We start from the raw sequence: 20765 nt of genomic DNA on the forward strand, positions 1-20765 counted from the left end.
GGCACAGAATCCAAACCAGCCTCCAGACTCTGAGCTGTCAGCACAGAGCCCAACATGGGGTTCAAACCCATGAACTGTGAGATCATGACCTGAGCTGAAGTTGGATGCTGTACTGAGCCACCCAGTCACCCTGGGAATGCATACAATTTCTTAAGCAGATTGTTGCATATCAGTGATAGAAATATTTTACTCTTTTCCTTACACATCTACTTTAAATAAATTTTAGAAGGAAAAAAAAACACTGGTATTTTTTTTTTTTAACAGACCACAGACACTGGTATCCTCCAAAGTTCAGAAAGATAACTCGCTTTGGAGGCTGAAAGCCTGGATTTTCTTCTCAGAGTCACTGCTTCCTGGCTGTGTGAGTCAGTCATCAGATGGGCCAAATAACCTGACCATCTGTAAGTGAGGATAATAATTACTTTATGAGGTTGTGAGAGTGGGAGGGACTTTACTGGACATCTATGTTTGTATCATGAACCCAAATCCGTCCAGCCTCCAAAGACTGAAAGATATGTGTTTAGTAAACCAAACTAAAACAGTTAAAAGTATCATTTTCCCCTTTTAACTCTGAAGTGAATTCATTTTCACAGCCCTAATCCTATTCTCCACAATTCCTCATCTTTTCAAGGTGACTTGAGTGACCTGTCCTTGTTTACATGCTTTTAGAGGAAGGAAATTAATACTTGAGTGTGTACTGTGTGCCAGACTTTAATCTAAGCCCCTGTACGTATTTATAACAGCCAGTTCTCCTAACAAGCCCGTGAGGTAGGAGTGATTTTCCAGAAGAAGAAACTGAGGCTAAGAGAGGACCTCGTAAATGGAAAAGCCCACTACAAAGTCTAGGCCTAACTGTAAAGCCCTTGTTCTTTTTGCTCGTGTGCCAGGCTGCCCTTTAAATGTGCCAAAAGGAGGATATTATTCTTTTAATAAAAGTAAGTGGCATTTAATTTGATCCTTAAGAATTATTTTGGAAATGCTGCGAGAGCACTGGGGATAATTGGAGACATCCTTGGGTGGCACAAAACCACGGCTGCGGACCATTACCTAAGTCCAGAGTATGAGTGTAACTGCAGCTCGGCTGTGCTTTCTATCTGGCCATACAGACTCCAGTTTCCTGGAGCCGGCTCCCCTTTGGATTTCAGCTTTCTGGCTCCTGACGTGGGTTTGTGGTTTCCAACTGCCTGTAATTTAAACAGAAATGGACAACCAACAGAGGGTGGCTGGAGGGGTTGGGGCGGGGGGATGGGCTAAATGGGTGAGGGGTGTTAAGGACTGTACTCCTGAAATCATTGTTGCACTAGATGCTAACTAACTTGGATGTAAATTAAAAAATAAATAATTTAAAAATGCAATATAAACAGAAAGGACTAGAAGGCCTTAGTAGATTGGAAAAAGGAGTGAAGGCAGGTATCCTGCAGTTTAAAAGTTTGACCAGCAGGTGTCTCTGCAGACAAGGGAGAGGGCTCCTTTTTGCCTTAGAGGGCAGGATGGAGTTTAACTGAGGAAAGTTGTGGTGGAAATGAGGCAAACAAAGGTAGGTCGGCTAGGTACAGAAGTCCCAATTGCATAAATTTGTCTTAGCCAACAGCTGGAGAGGCTGGTAGAAAATCTAAGCAAACCCCAATCTTAATGTAAGGAAGTGGCTGTAAAGGCAGTCTCTGTACTGTCTTCCAAACATGCAAGGCTGTTTGAAGGTGAGCACTTAAACCAAGAGGCAATTCCCAAGGCAGGTGAGGCAGGGAAGATGGCTCTTTAGTCAGGAGAGATGTGAAGACGAAGGAGATACGGGAAAGATGTTTCTGTAGGTTTATAGCCAGCGGGATAAAGAACTTGTGTTGGAGGTACACCTTTGAAGTGCACCTTTATTTTCTGTGAGGTGTTGTGAATTCCCAGAATTTTAGGTACACTTCTATCTAAAGGAAAGCAAAGGATCCAAACGTGCCAAAATTTTAATTCATATTTGTTCAGTACCCTCTTTTCATTTAGGAGCAAGAAGCCAATTATAAGAAAAATCTTTAATTGGTATAAACATTAAGGAGTGAATCACAGGGTAACTAAGTGTATCTTTCCCTAAGGAGCATATTTGTTAGTGAAAAAAGTTGTTCTGGACAGATTTTCTTTTGTAGCAAGTGTATTTTTCCAAGTAAAACCGAAGGTGTATCTCTCCGAGGAAAACACTAATCCTAAAAGATGATACAGTCACATCTAAGAGTGCAGAAAACCTTTAAAAAAATCCTTAAAGATCTTTTGGATAATCTCAAGGGCAATTAATAATAATCTAAAAATGCTTAAACCATATCCTAGAACATATGGAAAGTAGTAAGGATACTTTTTTAAGTTTTGTGTCATAGCTTGAATGGCTCTGTTAAGAAGAACAGCGTGGGCAAGCTGAACAGAAAATCCTTGACTGAAAGCTTACTTACCTTCTCCTAAGGCCCCTCCCAGGATGTTTTACAGGAGACTATGTACTTACTTTGACTACCTAGACATGCTTCTGGACACCCAGGAGGAGCATTTGGACATGACTAGCAACAGACTCCTAGTGAGGTGGTAATGCAGGACACAGTCCTTGTGAAGAGAAGGCGCACATTCACCTCATCCCAAGAGCCAGGGCACACTGAGTGTTTGGACAGTGTGATCAAACAGTGGCCTGATTTCTACGTGATGGCAGAATTTATAACCTGCTAATAATTCCCTGGTGTGGGAATACGGGGTATGTAAATATGATATTGCCTTTTGATATACAAAATTTCTTTTTTTTTTTTAAGTTACTCGTAATGAATTTTATGAATTTTTTAAAAGTTTGTTTATTTTTGGGAGAGAGAGAGCAAATGCTCAAGTGGGGGAGGGACAGAGAGAGAGTGAGAAAGAGAGAGAGAGGGAGGGAGACAGAGAATCTGAATCAGGCTCCAGGCTCTGAGCTGGCAGCAAGCACAGAGCCCTAAGTGAGGCTCCAACTCAAGGACTGCGAGATCATGACCTGAGCCGAAGCTGGATGCTTAACTGAGTGAGCCACCCTGGCGTCCCAATATATGAAATTTCTGAATAATGCCTCTGTGTCAATTGAATGCTCATATAATGTTGGCTTTTTTTTTTCTTTCAGAGCAGTAATAAGTTGGGCCAATGTAAAGTGAGGGTTGGACTTTCTCCAAGGCCCGGATGGCTCTGAGAGTCTATGGAGGTATGTTGTGAGGCTACAGTCTTCTTTCAGGTCGCTGGTAAACTGCCCTGCAGACAGGCTAAGAGAGGCTTTAAAATCATAAAAGAGTTAATGTATTACCTCTTACTGCTTATACCACTTTCTGGTCAGACCTTAGGTCCTCAGAACTTCCACATCATTTCCAGAAGTGTCTAAGGGCCTATCGTCTCCATCAGGAATGCCTTGGTTTGCCCTTTTCAAATTCTAGAAATAAGACACAGTGACATTAGGTAGGAAGATGTCTCATTTTCATCTCTTCATCAATCTTCTGCTTTTCTAGAAAAGATGGTGGAGTCGGTTATAGAGGCTGACTGGGAGTTGGGTGGGGGCTAGGGCTCTGCCTCTATGCTGGGCTGCAGGGGCTCTGAGAATCCAGCCCCCAAGCCATTCCTCTGGGTGGGCGGCAGGGTGGGAACACACCAACACCTGTTTATTCTAAAGTCAGCAGAAGCACATAGTTAAGTCCTGAGTGTCTTTGTGCAGCTACTTACAAGCGAGGCTTCCTGGGTACTTCAGTCAGTTGCGTGGTGTACGTCTGTTGATATCCTTTGGGGCCAGCTCTGTCCTGCTCTCAAGAACTCCTGAAGTCTTCTTCCTCCCTGGGTCTCAGCTGAGCTCAGTCGTAGCTGGAGAAACCATTTTTCCTACTGGCTCCTACCTTGACAGGGCTTGTAATCCAGTTGGGGAAGATCTCAGGCTCCAAAGGTACGCTGCCTGGGAGTCAATTCTACTTCTATGATGACAGCCAATTCCCTTAATCTTGCACTGCCTCATTTCCCCTATTTGCAAAATGGGGATAATAATATAATCTGTCTCATAAGGTTGTTGTGGGTTAGGTGAGTTCACTTACAGTAGACTACTTAGCGCAGTGTCTGACACATTGTTATTATTGACTGTGACTTCCTCCCGAAACCTACCTGGGTCTTAGCACTCAGCAAATCCTTATCAACTGCATACGTCTAAACAGTTTTCCTTGTTTCCTGTTGGTTTTTGTTGTTCAGTGCCCTCCCCAATTTTCTGTGTTGTTCTCACCAAAGGGGGTTCTTCAGGGAGCTTTGTAGCCAGGCTTTGTCCAAGTCTCAACAGGACACACACCATCTACTGGCCTCCATCCATACAGGCAAGGAGCGTAAATGATCTAACACACAGCATGCACATTCTGGTCATTATTAGGGACAGGCACGATCTGCCTTTTGTCTTTGGAAATTAGACCCATGCTCCATTTGCTAGTTTTTCCTCAGAGACTTTTGGTTTTTGACACCCTCCAGAGAGCACCAGAAGTTGTGGTACTTGATGTTTCAGTGATGTCTATGAGTGGAGGAGAGGCAGTAAGGACACTGGTGAGCATGGTTTTGGTGTAAGAGATTCTTTCTCCCTTGCCTTACCTGCCTGCTCAGGTTTCTGTTAGGACCTCCCCTCCCCAGGGAGATGGTAAAACTGTGACTCTGGGGCCCAGCATTGAAGATAATGTGTTTAGCCCCTGCTAGAGGCAGGTGAGTGAGGCCCTGAAGAGGTAAGAGAGGCTGGCCACACCCCATCGTTTAGCTGGGATTGAATGAGCTCAACCCAGGAAAGGGCTTAACCAAGGCAAGAAGCTGAGGACCACTCCATCCTTATCCTTATGTACTAGTCAAGGAGCCAATTACTGTTAATGGCGTTGGCAATTTGAAACCAGAGAACTGATGGAAGACCCCTGTGGGAGGACCCCTCTGTCCCATCCCAGCCAGCCATGACTCACAGATGGGCAGCCATAGCTCTAGTAAACATCTTCTGGCCAGAGAGAGCAAATATGGGCCCTTCTTCTCTCACATTCAGGGTGCCCTGGGTGTCCGTGTTTCCTGTTGTACATGCAGTGACCTGACGACACAGTTCTGCCTAGAGAGAAATAGAAGTGACTAAATCAGCACCGCTCTGAAATAACACCCTTTGATGCTGGAGTGTTCACAGTCTTGTCTCCCCCCACCCCCTCCAAGCCTGCCAAAGACCATCTTGTTATCCATAGCCCAGAAGCCTAACCCTTCCATTCCCACCTGAAGCAGGTAAGTTAATCTCCTTAATAAAAGCAGTGGGTCTAAGAAGGAAGGGAAACCTGGGGACGACTGAGGGGCCCTTGGAGGATGTGGAATGCCAGATAGCAGAGGGAGGAAGAAAAAGAACATGAGATATTGTTGGAATTATAAATTTGATCACGTTTGATGTCCTTGGAGAGTCTCTGCAAGGATGGAATTTTTATTTTATTATTTACTTATTTATTTTGCCTAACAGGCGGTTTTGTCTTTAACCATGACGCGGCTCACTGGCCACCGTGCGCCTCTGCTCCATCGGGGTTATACAAGTGTCAGAAATAGGACGCAGGCATCGGGACAGTCATCTCGCTATAGAATTGTTCAGAGACGGGGTGGGAGGAAGGAAAATGACGTAGCTTCTCTGGCCCTCACCCACCCAGTGACTGGAATGCATGTTTGGGCCGGTTTCTCCACCCTTGAAAACACAAATCCCAGTTTCTCCCTTCCCCTCAACTGGGCGACAATTAGGGAGGTGGGTTTTGTTGGAAGAAGGAATTTTACTGAAGAATTCCCCTGCCTCGCTCCCAGCTCGGTTACAGCTCCTTCAGTGCTGTAGCTATTCCTGCCTTTGTGGCCTCAAGGGCTAAAGTGGGACAAGGCCGGTATTTTTGGTGATGAGGAAATATTTTGTTTTAAAGGGAGGCTGGGTGGCTGCTGAACTGGGACAGAGGTCAGAGCAGGGGTCAGGTTAGCCGTTCCAGGGGCGACCGGGGGCCTGGCGTCGGGCCGGGGCTCCCAAGAGCGCTGCTGCCGCGGCTAGGAACCGGCGGGCACACTCGCGGTGCCCACCGCCTCATCCCCAGAGGAGGGCACCCGGGAGCCGGCGCCAGAGGACCGGGGCCCACGCGGGAAGGTCGAGCTCGCCGGTGAGGTCACGGTTGCCATGGCTGCGGGCAGTGACGCGCGTCGGCACGTGACGCGCGGTTGCCATGGCACCGGGCCCCGGCGGCCCGGGCGCCCCGCCTCCCGGAGTGACGTCCGCCAGGCCCCCCCTCTTTTTCCCGCCCCCCGCCCCCCCCTCCCGCCGGCTCCCCGCGGGCCCGGGAGGTTTCACTGCACAACAAGATGGCGGCGGCGGCGGCGAGCGGAGCTGGCGGGGCTGCCGGGGCCGGAGCGGGGGGACCCGGGCCGGCGGGCCGCCTGCTGCCTCCGCCCGCCCCGGGGCCCCCGGCCGCCCCAGCTGCCGTGCCTCCGGCAGCTGGCCCGCCGCGTCCCCCAGCCCCGGCCTCCCGCGGGACGGTGCCTGCCCGCATCGGCTACTACGAGATCGACCGCACCATCGGCAAGGGCAACTTCGCTGTGGTCAAGCGGGCCACGCACCTCGTCACCAAGGCCAAGGTACTGGCGCGGCGGGAGCTGGCGGCTGCGGGGCTGCGCGGCCCGGGACCGTCGGTCGGAGAGTGGCGGGGGCAGGAGCGCCCCGCGACTGGGAGGCTGAGGGGTCGGCGCGGCGAGCGGGGCTCGGGGTGGTGGGGAGCGTTGGGGATCAGGGAGACGGCCCCGGAGGGGAGTGAGGAGGCGGCAAGCCGAGAGAGGGAAACTCCGCGGCCGAGGGGGTCGTGGGGGGTGGGGGCCCTAGAGCGCGGAGACCCTGGGGACTGAGCAGCCGGGGGAGGGGAGGGGTTGCCCAGGGCTCTGCGGAGGGTAGTGGAAGGGGTGATTGGAAAGAAGAGGTTTGGAACTCTCACGGAGCTGGAACCAGCAATTAGGAAATCCCGAGGGAATGAGGGCAGAGGGGATAGGGAATGTGGACAGCAGGATGGGGGGCAGACGAGGGTCCACTGGCAGCCGGGGGAGTTAGGAGGGGAACAAGGACATGGACTAGGGGTGTGTGGTGGGTGCAGGGCACTGGGAGATATGAGGGACCTGGGACCTTATGACAGATGCCAATCAGCGTTGATCGTCTAAGACTGATGGACGCTAGCAATGGGAGCGCCAGGACAGACCACATTATTGGAGGAGGCGATGAAGAAAATGGGGAAATAGGAAAAAAATTACTTTCTCCGCAGGAAGGAGGCTCAGGGAACAGAGGCCCAGGGCGCCCCGGGTTCATGGTGGCACTAGGTAATCAGGGGTTAAACAATTTGGGAGTGCTGGTTTGCTGGTTATTTTTAGCTGCTGGAGGGTCTGGATTCATGGGCTTTGTAGAGCCCAGGGTGGGCTCTCAGTGGTTGGGGGTGGGGGGGAAAGCCTGGTGGGCAAATGAGGAGATGTATGAGAAACCCAGACACTGGAGAATTACACTCATTGGGCCCTTTGGTTCTCAAGGGATTTGTGGAGCTGTAGTAGTGAAATTGGCCAAGGTCAATTAGGAAGCCATATAAGTATACATACAACAGTTTAGCATAGAAGATTCATTTGTTTTTGTTTTTTTGTTTTGAGGAAACGGGTAGCACTTTCTTGTAGCCTTCTTCATTGGAAGTATTGGAATCGGAGTCATCAGGAGTCGTCTTTTGGTTTTGATAGGACCCACAAAGCCCATTTGTACTTCAAATTTCTTGCTTTGCTCAGTCTCTCCCTTGAATGAATACTTGCAGTGTAGTCATTCATTATACTTAAAACTGCACTTTGTGTTTCCCCTCAACCCGGCGAATGAAGAACCCTTAACAGCTGCTGTTGCTTCCTACCAAAGCCACATCAGTTCCTCACCTCCTCAGCCTAGCCTCCACTTATCATCACCTACCTGTTTTTGCTTTTATGGCAATTGCTTGTTTTCAGAAGCCAGCAACTCATCTAGGCCTTCTCTCCTGCTTACAACATGAAGTTCCTTTTTCCCTCCTTTCTGTCAAAGCCTACAAGGGGCCTTTTTTTTTTTTTTTTTTTTAAACCAGGGTGGCAGGATAGGTGGCTGTGGAAAATTGATTGGTCAGTTTCACTTCCTCTGGGGGGCCCCCTTCAGCCTTTTTGTCAGTTTTTATCAGAGGGCCTCAAGTCTGCAGTTCTGAGCTGAATGAGATACCAAAGTCCAGGGTTCTCTGATGTCCCCCTCAGACCCGGAGAGGGACTAGACTCAGCCAAGCTTGGGTGCTTCTCTGTCCCCCCCCACCAGGCGTTTGCAGTTCTGTGTACTGTTGGCTAAGCCAAAGTTATATTTATAAACAACAGTGGTTCCAGAGCTTTGTTCCTTGTTTCAGGATTTCCTTTTTTTATTATTATTAATTTTTTTTTTTTTTTTTTTTTTTTTTTTTTTTTTTTTTTTTTTTTTTTTTTTATTTTTTTTTTTTTTTTTTTTTTTTTTTTACCTTTCCCTTCTCTTCTCAGTAATCACATCAAGCTCCTGTGATTATTTTGATCTGACCTCTAGGGGATGGACTCCATGAATTTAATTGGTTGCCTGGTTTATGGTATCTATGATTTAAAGAGTTTTGTGTCCTCTAGCCCTTGGATACACCAAAATATTGATGAAATAGTCTGCGACAGACAGAGTTGTATGTTTTTGTAAATATAATTGCAAACAGTTGATTCTTGGCTTTATGTATAAAAGAGACGTTTCTATCTTCAGTAGTCAGCAAAGCCAGTGGCTAATTATGGCTGATCTGCTCGCTTTCTAATTTTCCTGTGTGTGTGTGTGTGTGTGTGTGTTTTTCTTGGTTTTTCTCTGAAGCCTTGGTATCCTTTAGGACTGCAGCATATTAAACATTAGCTTGTTTATAAATGCGTGTCACTGTTTATGTTGGTTTTTATCTTTGATCATTTGTGGTATGCAGTTATGTAATTCCTATGTATGGAAATATTCGAAATCCTGAATGAGACTGAATTGGCTTGGACAATGAGTTGCATGTGTGAGGGGACCACACCAGCACTCATTTGTGTTTCTGTAGCAGTGTGCAATTTCCTAGTTACAGTTACAAGCGCCCTATCTTTTGCTGCTTAAATTACTCTGACGAAATGAGTGAAGCTTGATTCACAAGGAGTTGTCATGTGCTCTGGGTGAGCGATGAGCATATTTTGGCCTGCTCCCTGGTTATCTGAATCCACTTTGGAAGGGGTTCTTAAACACTGACAGCTTAGATGTGCCTAACAGCTGTTGACATACAGTGTGATGGCCTAGTAAGGCCATGGTTTGGTCATATAATGGCGCGGAAGGTGCCTCGGTACTGGTAAATGCAGGACCTGCACTTCCAGTTACTCAGGGAGATAGAGTTTTCTCCCCGTGCACTGCAGCGTGCAGCGTGCAGCGTTTCTCTTCTGCAGTAAGGTCACTTGGAACCAAAGAGAGCTGATTTTTTTTTTCCATTTCTTTCCAGAGTCTATAATTTTTTGTTTCATCTTTTAGAGGTGCATGATTTTTTTTTTTTTTTTTTCTTTTTCCTCTTCACCCTCTAGGCCACTGAACGGTCTGGGTTTTACTTAAAAGTGGCTCAAACAATCAGACTCTGATAATTCAGAAGGTGTCTGTGTTGGTTGAAGGAGGGTAGGTAACAGGTGCTTTCTGAACATCAGGGAAGTATTTATGATCTACTTTTTCTTCCACACACTGCCCATTCCAAGGACTAAGAGGCTAAAGTAAACTTCATTTATTGACCAAGCTGCCCTCTGTGCAACAGTAAGTGGTAAAGCTGGCTCTTTCCCAGATTCTGTTAACTCTCAAACCTCCTGGAGTAGGACCCTGGGCTGAAAAAAATCAGTAAGAGGAGTTGTTTTCCTGTTAGGTTGTGGGTGACTTATGCAGCCCAGCAGTCGTGAGCTCAGACCGAGTACGGGCAGCACTGCGGTGCTTGGGGCAGCACTGCGGTACGGTTACCTGGAGAGAATGTTCATCTGTGACATACTTTGGTCAGCAGCTCACCCTGGCTGTCTTGTCCTATCTTCTTTTTTATTTTCTTTTGGATAAAGAAACTTTTTTTTTTTCTTTTGGAGAAGTCTCAGCGTGAGATTCTCTGGCTCTGTTCTTTTTGGTAGGACCCTGTAAATTATTCAAGATATTTAAGAAAGATTTTCTGCTTCCAGTGTGCTTATAGTCTGTTGCCTGTGCCTAATTATGCCTTCACTGGTGGGATGAGTGGGGACAAAGAGTAGATCTGTGTGGTGTACATTTTAAAAATCTATACATGATTATAAAAGCCATCGGCCAAAGACTTATAAAGTGTCATTTTAGCAAATATGCAACACTTGCTTGTTACTGGTTTGTGGTTAAGAGGTTGGGTTTTGGATAAGGCTGCCTGGGTTTGGATCCCCTTCTGCTTAATGGCTGGATGATCTCGGGTACATTGTTTAACCTCTCTCTGCTTGGATTTGCTCATCTGTAAAAATGAGAGGCGGCAGCACACACCTCACAGCTTTGGGGGTTGTGAAGATTAAACAAGGTAATACATGGGATGCTCTTGGAACATGCCTGGCACATAGTAGGCATATGGTAACTATCGTCAGTAACTGGTGTAGTAACAGAGATGAGTGGGGCATAGCCCCTCTTCTTTTGCCTTTCATCCATTTGGAACAGTTTATGAATGCATATGCCGTTTGTGCAGGTAGATGTCACCTTCGTGATATGCTTTCTGGGTAAAAAAAAAAAGTAGGTTGCTCTTATTTCAGATGCCACTTTGCAATATTTGGGCTCAGCTCCTGTGGACTGTGAGCTAATTTCATGAGACTGACATTTTAAAACAATTTTCCATTAGTTTCCATTTTTAAAAAATCTAATCTCTTTGCCCAGTGTGGGGCTTGAACTCACAACCCCGAGATCAAGAGTTGCATACTCTACTACCTGAGTCAGCCAAGCACCCCTCAACTTTTTTCTTTTAAAGCAGTTGTGAGCCTTATCTTCTGAAAACTGACGCTGGCTTTTGCTTTGGGCTGCCTCGAATTTTCGGTGTGTTTGTGTAATGACTCCTGGTTACATTAGTAATGGAACAGAGTTTATTTGAGTATACTTTCCCCTGAGAGGTTCACTTAAATTTGGTGGAGAATATGAAGAAATATTCTTGCAAGCTTAAGCATACATTTGCATTTGGGTGCAGAGTGTGCTACTTTGAAGACCAAGGTCAGGGGTTTTCACTTTAGATATTACCCAGAGAAAACATGTTGCCCCATGACCCCATTCCAAATGTTGAGCAGCCATGACACATCTGTGTGCTGTGTGGTTTAGTGCAAACTCATTTCCATGAAGAGAGCGACTCAGAGTGGGAAGTGGTATTTTCACTTCTATGGAGGAGCTTAATGAAGCAGATTAGATGACCCTTACACTCATTAGAAGGCTGAAAGCAAGATTCGTTGGTAAATAGAAAAGAGAATTATATCAATAAGAAAATGAAAGCAAGGTTACATTGGATACATTTGAGGAGGATAGTTCCATCTCTAGAGAATCTGAAAATGACTATTGAAAGATGACTGACTTCATTTTGATGCAGTTGTGATGGGGTTACTCACTTTGTTGAAATTTTGTGAAGAGCTAAGATTGATTTGGACTGGTTTCTCCAGAGTCAAAATACCAGTATTCTACTTTCAACATCAAAGCTGTTTATTTTAACATTCTGACTTTGGTGCCAGCTCCCTAGAAAGTCATAGATCTGGCTCAAGCCAGAGGTGCCCAGACTAGTTATTTCTGTGCCAGAAGTGCTGTTTTCATTTTCCAAGCATCAATCTGGCGAATGTTTTCTAGTTCATGGCATAAGAGAGAAAAAAAATGGATGCTTTGAAGAGAAAAAGAAATGCTCTCTGCTCACCAGAACCTCTATAATTCTTTTTTTTTTTTTTTTTTAATTTTTCAGTGTTTTTATTTATTTCTAGGAGAGAGAGACAGCGTGAGCAGGGGAGGGTCAGAGAGAGAGGGAGACACAGAATCTGAAACAGGCTCCAGGCTCTGAGATAGCTGAGAGCACAGAGCCCGATGCGGGGCTCGAACCCACGAACCACGAGATCATGACCTAAGCGAAAGTCGGACGCTTAACCGACTAAGCCACCCAGGCGCCCCAGAACCTCTATAATTCTAAAAAACATCTTTGCGCAGGTATGGAATCTTTCCCTTATCCATCCATTCATTTGACACATACTTGCTGCATCCCACTGTGGGGCCAGTTTCTATCCTTGGGCTCCTGAGTACACCAGTAACAGGAAAGACAAAAAGTCCCTTGCTTTCTTGAAGCTTAGTTTCTAATGCAAGGAAGCAGACAAGAAACATGTAAACACATGACTTCATGTAGTGATGAATACTATGAGGAAGTTAGTGTCTGGGGCAGGGTGCTGCTTCAGGTGGAGTTCTCAGGGAAGGCCTTTCCAAGGTGATGATATATATATTTTTTAAAATATTTTTTATTTATTTCTAGGAGAGAGAGAGAGAGACAGTGCGAGCAGGGGAGGGTCAGAGAGAGAGGGAGACACAGACTGAAACAGGCTCCAGGCTCTGAGCTGGCAGTCAGCACAGAGCCCGACGCGGGGCTCGAACCACGAACCGTGAGATCATGACCTAAGCGAAAGTCGGACGCTCAACTGACTAAGCCACCCAGGTGCCCCAAGGTGATGATATTTGAACTGGCACCCGAATGACAACAAAAGCCAGCCTGGGCAGATTTGGAAGACAGATTTTCAATGCAGAAGGAATGGCAAGTCTTGGGATGGAAATGAACTTGGTTATCCAAAGATTAAACCTAAGGTTATGGTGCCTAGAGCTTAGTGAACAAGGAGGAGGATGGTAAGGGATGAGGACAAGTTAGGGGTCCAGATCATATAGGTGTTATAGGCCATTTTATGGAATTGGGTATGAAATGGGATTAGCATCAGAGGATATCAAAGTAGAGCTCTGGTATCATCTGATTTATGATTTTAAAAATCTGTGCTGGTTATTTTATGGTTAAGGGTAAATATGCTTTTTTTAATGCATTTCTTGAGATGGGAGCAGTGTTCAATTTTAACAGCTTACATTCTTTCACACCTATAAGAAAATGACATAGATTTTGCATATAAATTAAACATGGTCAACCAACATTACGTGCTGATTTTGGTGGGGCGGGTGGCACAAAAAAAAAAAAAAAAAAATCTTAGACCTATTCAATTCCAGCTCTTTCTTTTCCAGAGTCTAGAAGGGTGGACCTCATGGAATTTAAACTCTTAGGCTTTTAGGAACTATTAAAGTAGTTTAGACCAATTATCCATTAGATTCTTATCTCTCTTTGGTATCTTCCATCTCCCCACTGTACCATTTACCCAGAATCTGACAGCTAGTTAATGGGGGAGCTGGAATTGGAATCCAGGGATCCCTATTCCTAGTTAATGCTACCTGACTCCTCCAATCATAGAAAACATTGTCTTTGCCCTCTTGATCTTTAATTAAAGAAACAAGATGTACTTACTAATTAAAGTCTAAGACATTTATGATTTCTAGTACAAAAAACTTCAAAAGTGAGATACCATGATAAGAGGAAACATTTCCAAGTAGTGACCCTAACCCTAACCCTGTGTTTCACCTGTCCTTTGGCATGGTTTTGCCCTGTCACTTCTGCAATGCTCTGGTAGTCCTCCATGGGTCCATGGCTTTGCCTTTAAACCCTACTCAGATACCACTTGGTGCCCTCTTGACTTGACTGAGGCATCAAAAGAGCCTTTCAAAACAAAACAAAACAAAACAAAACAAAATAAAAACTCCCCCAAAACCCTTTCCAAATACTAAGGAAGTAAAAAAGGAAAGCAATGGATGTAGAAAAGGCAACGACCATAAACACAGTGTGCCTTATATAGTTTTCTTTCACCACTATATCTAGCTTACTCCCAGGGAATATGAATAATTATACTTCTGCCCGGTTGGGTTGGGCTGGGCTGGTATGGTCTGACTTTGAAAGTACCTTTCTGAGATGGACTCCTTACTTACCAGATCACTACCAATTTCTAGGGCATGATGCCATCTTTTAAGTCAGTAAGAGAACTGGTCACCAAGATGCATACCCTTGATGACACAGGTGAGGGCCAAGAGAACCAGTTATCTAGGGCTCCTCTTATGTGGTTCTAGTCTCTGGTCTACGGGATACATCTGTTCCCTAGGTGAATAACCTCACCTATCGAATGAGTCTCTGGCCCCCCGCCCCAGTGAGTACCTTAGTCCCTTTTGGCATAGAACAGTTATACTGTCTCATAGATGACTGATAACATCTAGAGAATGAAAATTTTAAACATTCTCATGCACTTTTGTTCTAATATAATAAATAATTGTTAAATAACTGTCCCAGGCAATGTCTTTGAGAAGCCTCAACAGTCTTGGATGAATTAGCTTGAAAGGGCTTGTTTTGGATCAGTTCAAAATAAAACTCTTCAGCTACTACAAAACTGTTGGACGAGCCATGGTGAAGTTATATTTAGGAATATATTTCCATTTAGGAGGTATGCGATCCATTGCAGACAAGAAGTCTCTGGCTACTATGTATTTCATGTCAGAATTTAGTTGTCAGAAAGGTAGGAATCAGACTGAATACTCAGCTTCATTTCCTAGAAACTGAAAAGGAAGGAGAAATATACCCATCTCCTGTTTAAGTTTGTCTGTGTGGGCTGTGCTCACTCACTTGGATACTTTTGGTTCATTATCTTAAACTATATTTAGGTTTTGATTAGGAAGTTCTGAGAAATTTTCAATTTCTGCCTAATTTCAGCTCTAGTATGTACATGCTTACCAGCAGTATGCTTTACTTCTTATTGCTCCTTCAGAAGAATTGAATGTGAAAACTGAGGTTAGCTAATCACATTTCTTTTCTTGTTTTTAAAGTTTATTTGTTTTGAGAGACAGCTAGAGTGAGCTGGGGAGGGGAAGAGAGAGAGAGACAGACAGACAGACAATCCCAAGCAGACTTCCCAGTGCCAGCATGGAGCCTGATGCAGGGTTTGAACTCATGGACCTCGAGATCATGACCTGAACTGAAATCAAGAGTCAGATGCTTAACTGACTGAGCCACCCAGGTGCCCCAGCTAATCACATTGCTTGCCTGCCTGCCTGCCTGCCTTCCTTCCTTCCTTCCTTCCTTCCTTCCTTCCTTCCTCCCTCCCTCCCTCCCTCCCTCCCTCCCTCCCTCCCTTCCTTCCTTTCTTTCTTTCTTTTTTTTAATTTTCAATTTTCAATGTTTTATTTATTTCTGAGAGAGAGGGAGACACAGAATGTGAAACAGGGTCCAGGCTCTGAGCTACCTGTCAGCACGGAACCCGATGCAGGGCTTGAACCCACTAACTGTGAGATCGTGACCTGAGCTGAAGTCGGACACTTAACCGACTGAGCCACCCAGGCACCCAATCACATTTCTTGAGACTGAATTTCTTTGAGAAGAAATTTTTCATTCCATTCATCCATCCATCCAATGAATTTTGTTGAAAAATTGTCAAAAACTAGGAATGGATGATACATGGGACAAGATTTCAAAAAGTACAAATTTATTTATAATGAAGTCAAGTTTGCTTGCCACCCCAGTACTCAGCCACATAGTTTTTTAGTTGTGTTTCAGAAATATTTATTAAGCACTTCTCTGGATGAGTTCAGATGCTGGATGCTATTTGTGACATGCTCAAAATTTCTAAAAATAATTTTATTTAAAATAAGAGAATACCTAACTTTTAATGTATGTGAGGAGGCACAGTATACTCCTCTAAGTCCATGAGGGCAGGGATTGTAATCTGCTCTTCCCTGCTGTATTCTCAGTGCCTGCTGCAATGCCTGTAAATACTCATTTAGTGAATGGATATCAGGATTAAAAAAGTGAGATCTGAGTTTGTTTTATACTCTTAATATATCTTAGAATACATCTTAGAATTTTACTACTGAAATTTTCTATCTCCAGTTAAGATGTTAAAGAAAGTAATTACCCTTTTTTTTTTTTTCCTCACAAATTTCTAGGTAAGGAAATTTTACAAGCTTTCTGGGCAAGTACTGGGCAAGTACTTTATTTTTTGCATATCTCAAACTTTCATTATTAGGAAGTTCAGTATCTCTACAGTAAATCCTGTGATTTACTGTATCCAGTCCCTTACTTTAAAGGGAAGGTTCTTCATATCCAAGCTTCCAGTGGTCCATTCAGTATCATATAATCAGCCAGGGCCCTGTTTTCTGTCTTCGGCCTTGGAGCAGACTTACCCAACTGTCATGGGCTGTTAGCACTTCCTGAAATAACTTTCAAGTATCTGTTGTTCTTTTCTTTGTCCTAAGTGATCTGATATAAAATCAAAACAAAACAACTTTTCTGTCACTGGCTTTTAACTTTAATGGGTTATTTTTGATGGTCCTTTCTTTTAACGGATTAGTTCAACTAGTATTCGTTGTGTCATCTGTATGGAAAAGTAGCAGCTCCTGGTCCTGGAAGACAAGACGATAAATTTTATTCTCATCAGGGTAGACTGTAGGTTACATTAAAGGAGCAGTTCAATGCTTACAGCTTAAACCTGATAGAGGAGGAAGAGATATTAAGCATTAATTCTCTTACTTCAGCCCAATTGCCTGTTTTTGGTGGGCTTTCTTCTATCACTTTGCCCTGATTATAAAAGTAATTTGTATTCATGGAAGAAATTTGGGGAAAACTCAGGAAATTATAGCAAAGGCAAAAAAAATCACCCTAATCCTTTCACCTAGAGGCAGTAGTCATTAATATTTTAAAATACATAAATGGGATCATATTGGTATACTAATTTATTCCTTTTCTCTTTTAGCATTATAAGCATTCTCCCATCATTAGAAACTGTTTGTAAATATCAATTTTAACACATGTATACCTTTCCATTATCTGCTGTCATTTTTTGAAACTTTCCATAATTGAAGTTTCTTCCCAGTTTTTCACTCTCAAATTTTCTCTGATGCCCATTTTTGCACATGAGTCTTTGATGCATTTCAGATATTTTGCTCCAGATAGATTGTTGGGAGTGAAATGACTGGGTCAGAGGGTACACATGTTTTTAAGACACTGGATACCTACCTATGTTGCCACGTTGCTTTCCAGAAAGGTTGTGCCAGGGTTAGCCTCCCCAGCATGCACGAGGAGTCCTTCTTTCTTTATCTTATTTTTAATGTTTATTTACTTATTTTGAGAGAGAGTATGCAAGTGGGGGAGGGACAGAGAGAGAGAAAGAGAGAGAATCCCAAGCAGGCTCCGTGCTGACGTGGAGCCCAGTGTAGGACTTAATCCCACAAACCGTGAGATCATGACCTGAGCTGAAATCAAGAGTGGGACCCTTAACCGACTGAGCCCCCCAGGGGTCCCTGTAATTTTAGTATTGTAATTTAAAATATATACAGACATCCATTCACTAATCTTTTTAAAAGTACTTATTCTGGAAAATTTCAAGCGTAAACAAGTCAAGAGACGAGTATAATGAACCCCATGGGCTCATCACCCAGCTGATGCTGTTACCACCTCATGGCCAATCTTTCATCTGCACCCCTTCCCAATTCTTTCTAGTTTATTTTGAAGCAGATTATAGGATCCTATTATTTTATTTGTAAATATTTTGGCATGTATCTCTAAATGAGGATTCTTTTTCAAAAAACATAACCCTAGGACCATTATCCTACCTAAAACAATAGTCATTCCTCACTGTCATTAAATATCAAATCAGTGTTAAAATTTCCCTGATTGTTCTATATATATATGTATGTGTGTGTGTGTATGTGTGTGTATATATATATATATGTATATACCAGCTTACATATATACACACACACACACACACACACACACCAGTTATTTGTTTGAATCAGGGTCTAAATAAGGTTCATTCATTGTAATTGATGTCCCTTAAGTGTTTTCGTTTTTGTTTTTTTAGTTTGTTTGTTTTACTCTATAGGTTTCCTCTCCTTCTCTTTCTCTTTGCAATTTGTTTAAGAAACACATTCACCAGCTAATCTTCTGATGTAGAGCCAAGGCCTTTCTTGGTATATTGATGTCTTGATTGGAGTTCCTTCATCTTGTTTGCATTAAACATACCCATACTTTATCATCTATGATTTCCAGTTTGTTTTGCCTTTTTAAAGCAGAGCATGAATTTAAAGGCATTTGTGAAGCAGTATGAGCACAGGATCCCTCTTGAGTTTTATGATTCCCTCCCCCCAGTCTTTTACATCTGTTTCATCTACATCTAATTTGACTTTACCAAGTCTCTTTAAGCATTCAACCTAGTTTTCATAGAGAAGCATGCCTTTCTTTCCTCCCTGATTTCCTTTAACTAATAACAAGAGCACCTGGGATAAATAGGTTTGGGGAGAAAAAATGCTCTTGGTAAGCATGCATCTCAGTGGGTGGGAGCAGAAAGATGGAGAGTTCTGGAGAGTTCGAGTGGCTCTTCATTGGGGCCAGTTTGCACGCTGGGGTGCCAGTTGCCTCCCTGAGTGAAGGGGAAGCATTGGTTATTTAGGCAGGTTGGTGGAGTGGAGGTGGGTTGAGAGAGCTTCTGCACTAGCATAAAATTATAAATAAGTGAAAGTTGTTAGCAATTTGGGGACAAGATATTTTATAGGATCTTTTATTTAAAGCATAGACTTCAGGGTGGGATTTTTGTCCACTTCTGTTGGAGTTTGCATGAACTGAACAGAATTTGATAATGGCCAGTAATGTTAAAAATTTGGTGAGGAAACAGCCAGACTCTCTAGTTTAAAAGGTTTATATCTGTTCACTGCCAGTGTAGTGTTCCATGGAACAAGTTGACATTTTCATGTAGTAAGTTGTTTTCTGTTCCTGGCAAAAGAAATCTTGGTTCATATGCTGCAAGAAACAGAACTGTTTTTATTGTGCAAGGCAGGAGCAGAGATGTGTGTTTCGTATTTGGATTAGACGGGCACCTGCAGGATTTCTTCTTTCCTTCTGCTTCCTGCCTCCTGTTGTCCTTTCCTTCTGTCAAAATGTTCATTATAATGTTGCATAAAGCAGTGTTCGGACAATAGATGCGTTTTTTTAGTAGCTCATTTTTCCAAATCCTCAAAATAATGTTTTTAGTGATTGCACGTTCTTGGCTTACTTTTCATTTCTCCATCAACGGTGATATTGTTATTCTGGTCAAATGGGACAGTTGTATTCCAGCAGTGATCTCTGTGTCTCTCTAAGTCAGCAGCAAAGACACCACATTCATACATTAGACCTGAATATTTCATACGTGTATAGTCGTTCTGGGACGTAATTGAATTTGAGGGTGGTTCTTTCAGATCTTAAAGGATTTTACACCCTTGAGAGTAACATAACTTGTTAGAAGCATGTCGCTCATAGGCCCCTCTGACACATGCAGAAGCATGGCCAGTGATTTCAGCCTGCTGCCTCTCCGGATCTCATTTTTCTTCTTCCTTTTCAGTCAGCAGCTGCATCCAGTGCCCTGCTCTCATTGAGCTCTTAGTAAAAGGGGTACTGTTGTAAGAAGTCACAATGTCTTATGTCAGGGGTGGTTAGGTTTTTGGTTTTTTTTTTAGGTCAGGACTCCATTTTGGAGTCACATTAGATTTTAAAACCACATTTCAGTTGTGTTACCTAAATTTCTCTTCCTTTTCTGAGGCTAGGACCTGTGTTTTTTGCTTTTCCAGCTCTTTGGAGAACCTTGTGGGCCCATCAGAATTGCCTGAGGCAGTCTTTAGCAATGAATTGAGCATTGGTGTGGGAGTCTAGGAACATGTTTGCAGATTTAATTTTTAATAGCTAGCAATTTGGCCAAATCTCTTAACCTCATGGAGCTTTCAGGTTTTTTTATAAGTACATGTACATTTTAAGAGTTTTATTGAGATATAATTCACACGCTATACGGTTCATTAATTCAGTGTTTTCGTATATCCACAGAGTTGTGCACACATCAGCACAGTCTGTTTTAGACCATTTTCACTCCCGTTAAATGGCATATACCAGTTAGCAGGCGTTACCCATTTCCTCAGCCTCCTTCCCCCACCCCTGAGCAACCACTAATCAATTTTATAGATTTGTCTATTCTGGACATTTCATAGAAATAGAATCCTGCAAAATATGGCCTTTCGTGTCTGGCTTCTTTCACTTAGCATAGTGTCTTCAAGGTTCCTGTATGTGGTAGCATAGATGAATGCCAGAATTCAGAATTTCATTACTTTTTATGGCCAAATAATATTCTTGTGTATGGCTCGGCTGCTCTTGGCTTATCCGTTTGTGAACTGACGGGCCTTTGCATTGTTTCTCCTCTGCCTGTTGTGAACAATGCTGTTATGAACATTCACACACAAGTCTTTGTGTGGACATCTATTTCGCTTGGGCATATATACCCAAGAGTGGAATTGTTGGATCATGTAGCCCCATGTTTAGCTTTCTGAGGAATTGCCAAACTGTTTTCCAGAATGGCTGTCCCATTTTACATTCCCACTGGTGATCAGTGAGGGTGCAGCTTTTGTGTGTCCTCACCACAACTTCTGACCTGTACATCCTCGTGGATGTGAAGTGGTATTTCATTGTGGTTTTGATTTGCATTTTCCTAATGACTGTTGGTGTTGAGCATCTTTTCATGCGCCGATTGCCGGTTTGTAGATCTTTGGAGAAGTGTCTATTTAGATTTTTGGCTGTATTTTTGTTGGGTTATTTGTCTCTTTTAGTTGTAAGCATTCTTTA

At 43.6% G+C, this 20765-nt stretch overlaps 1 protein-coding gene and 1 long non-coding RNA gene across 9 annotated transcripts in view; both read left to right on the forward strand.

Moving 5' to 3' along the window:
• Positions 1-2443: 2443 nt before the first annotated feature.
• LOC120229963 lies at positions 2444-6173 on the forward strand. The gene is made up of 3 exons (XR_005527888.1): positions 2444-2716; positions 3107-3184; positions 5018-6173. It is a non-coding gene; the product is annotated as an uncharacterized LOC120229963 (long non-coding RNA).
• Positions 6174-6294: 121 nt separating this feature from the next.
• SIK3 (SIK family kinase 3) overlaps positions 6295-20765 on the forward strand; it is a 250079-nt gene continuing 235608 nt past the window's right edge. For all 8 annotated transcript variants that reach the window (XM_039229276.1, XM_039229275.1, XM_039229281.1 and 5 more), the window contains exon 1: positions 6295-6606. In XM_039229276.1, the coding sequence (XP_039085207.1) occupies positions 6334-6606 (273 nt within the window). In that variant the 5' untranslated portion in view covers positions 6295-6333. The remainder of the gene's footprint in view (positions 6607-20765) is intronic.

The sequence above is a fragment of the Hyaena hyaena genome, unplaced genomic scaffold (assembly GCF_003009895.1).
Source record: "Hyaena hyaena isolate Hyena2069 unplaced genomic scaffold, ASM300989v1 scaffold_37, whole genome shotgun sequence".
NCBI lineage: Eukaryota > Metazoa > Chordata > Mammalia > Carnivora > Hyaenidae > Hyaena > Hyaena hyaena.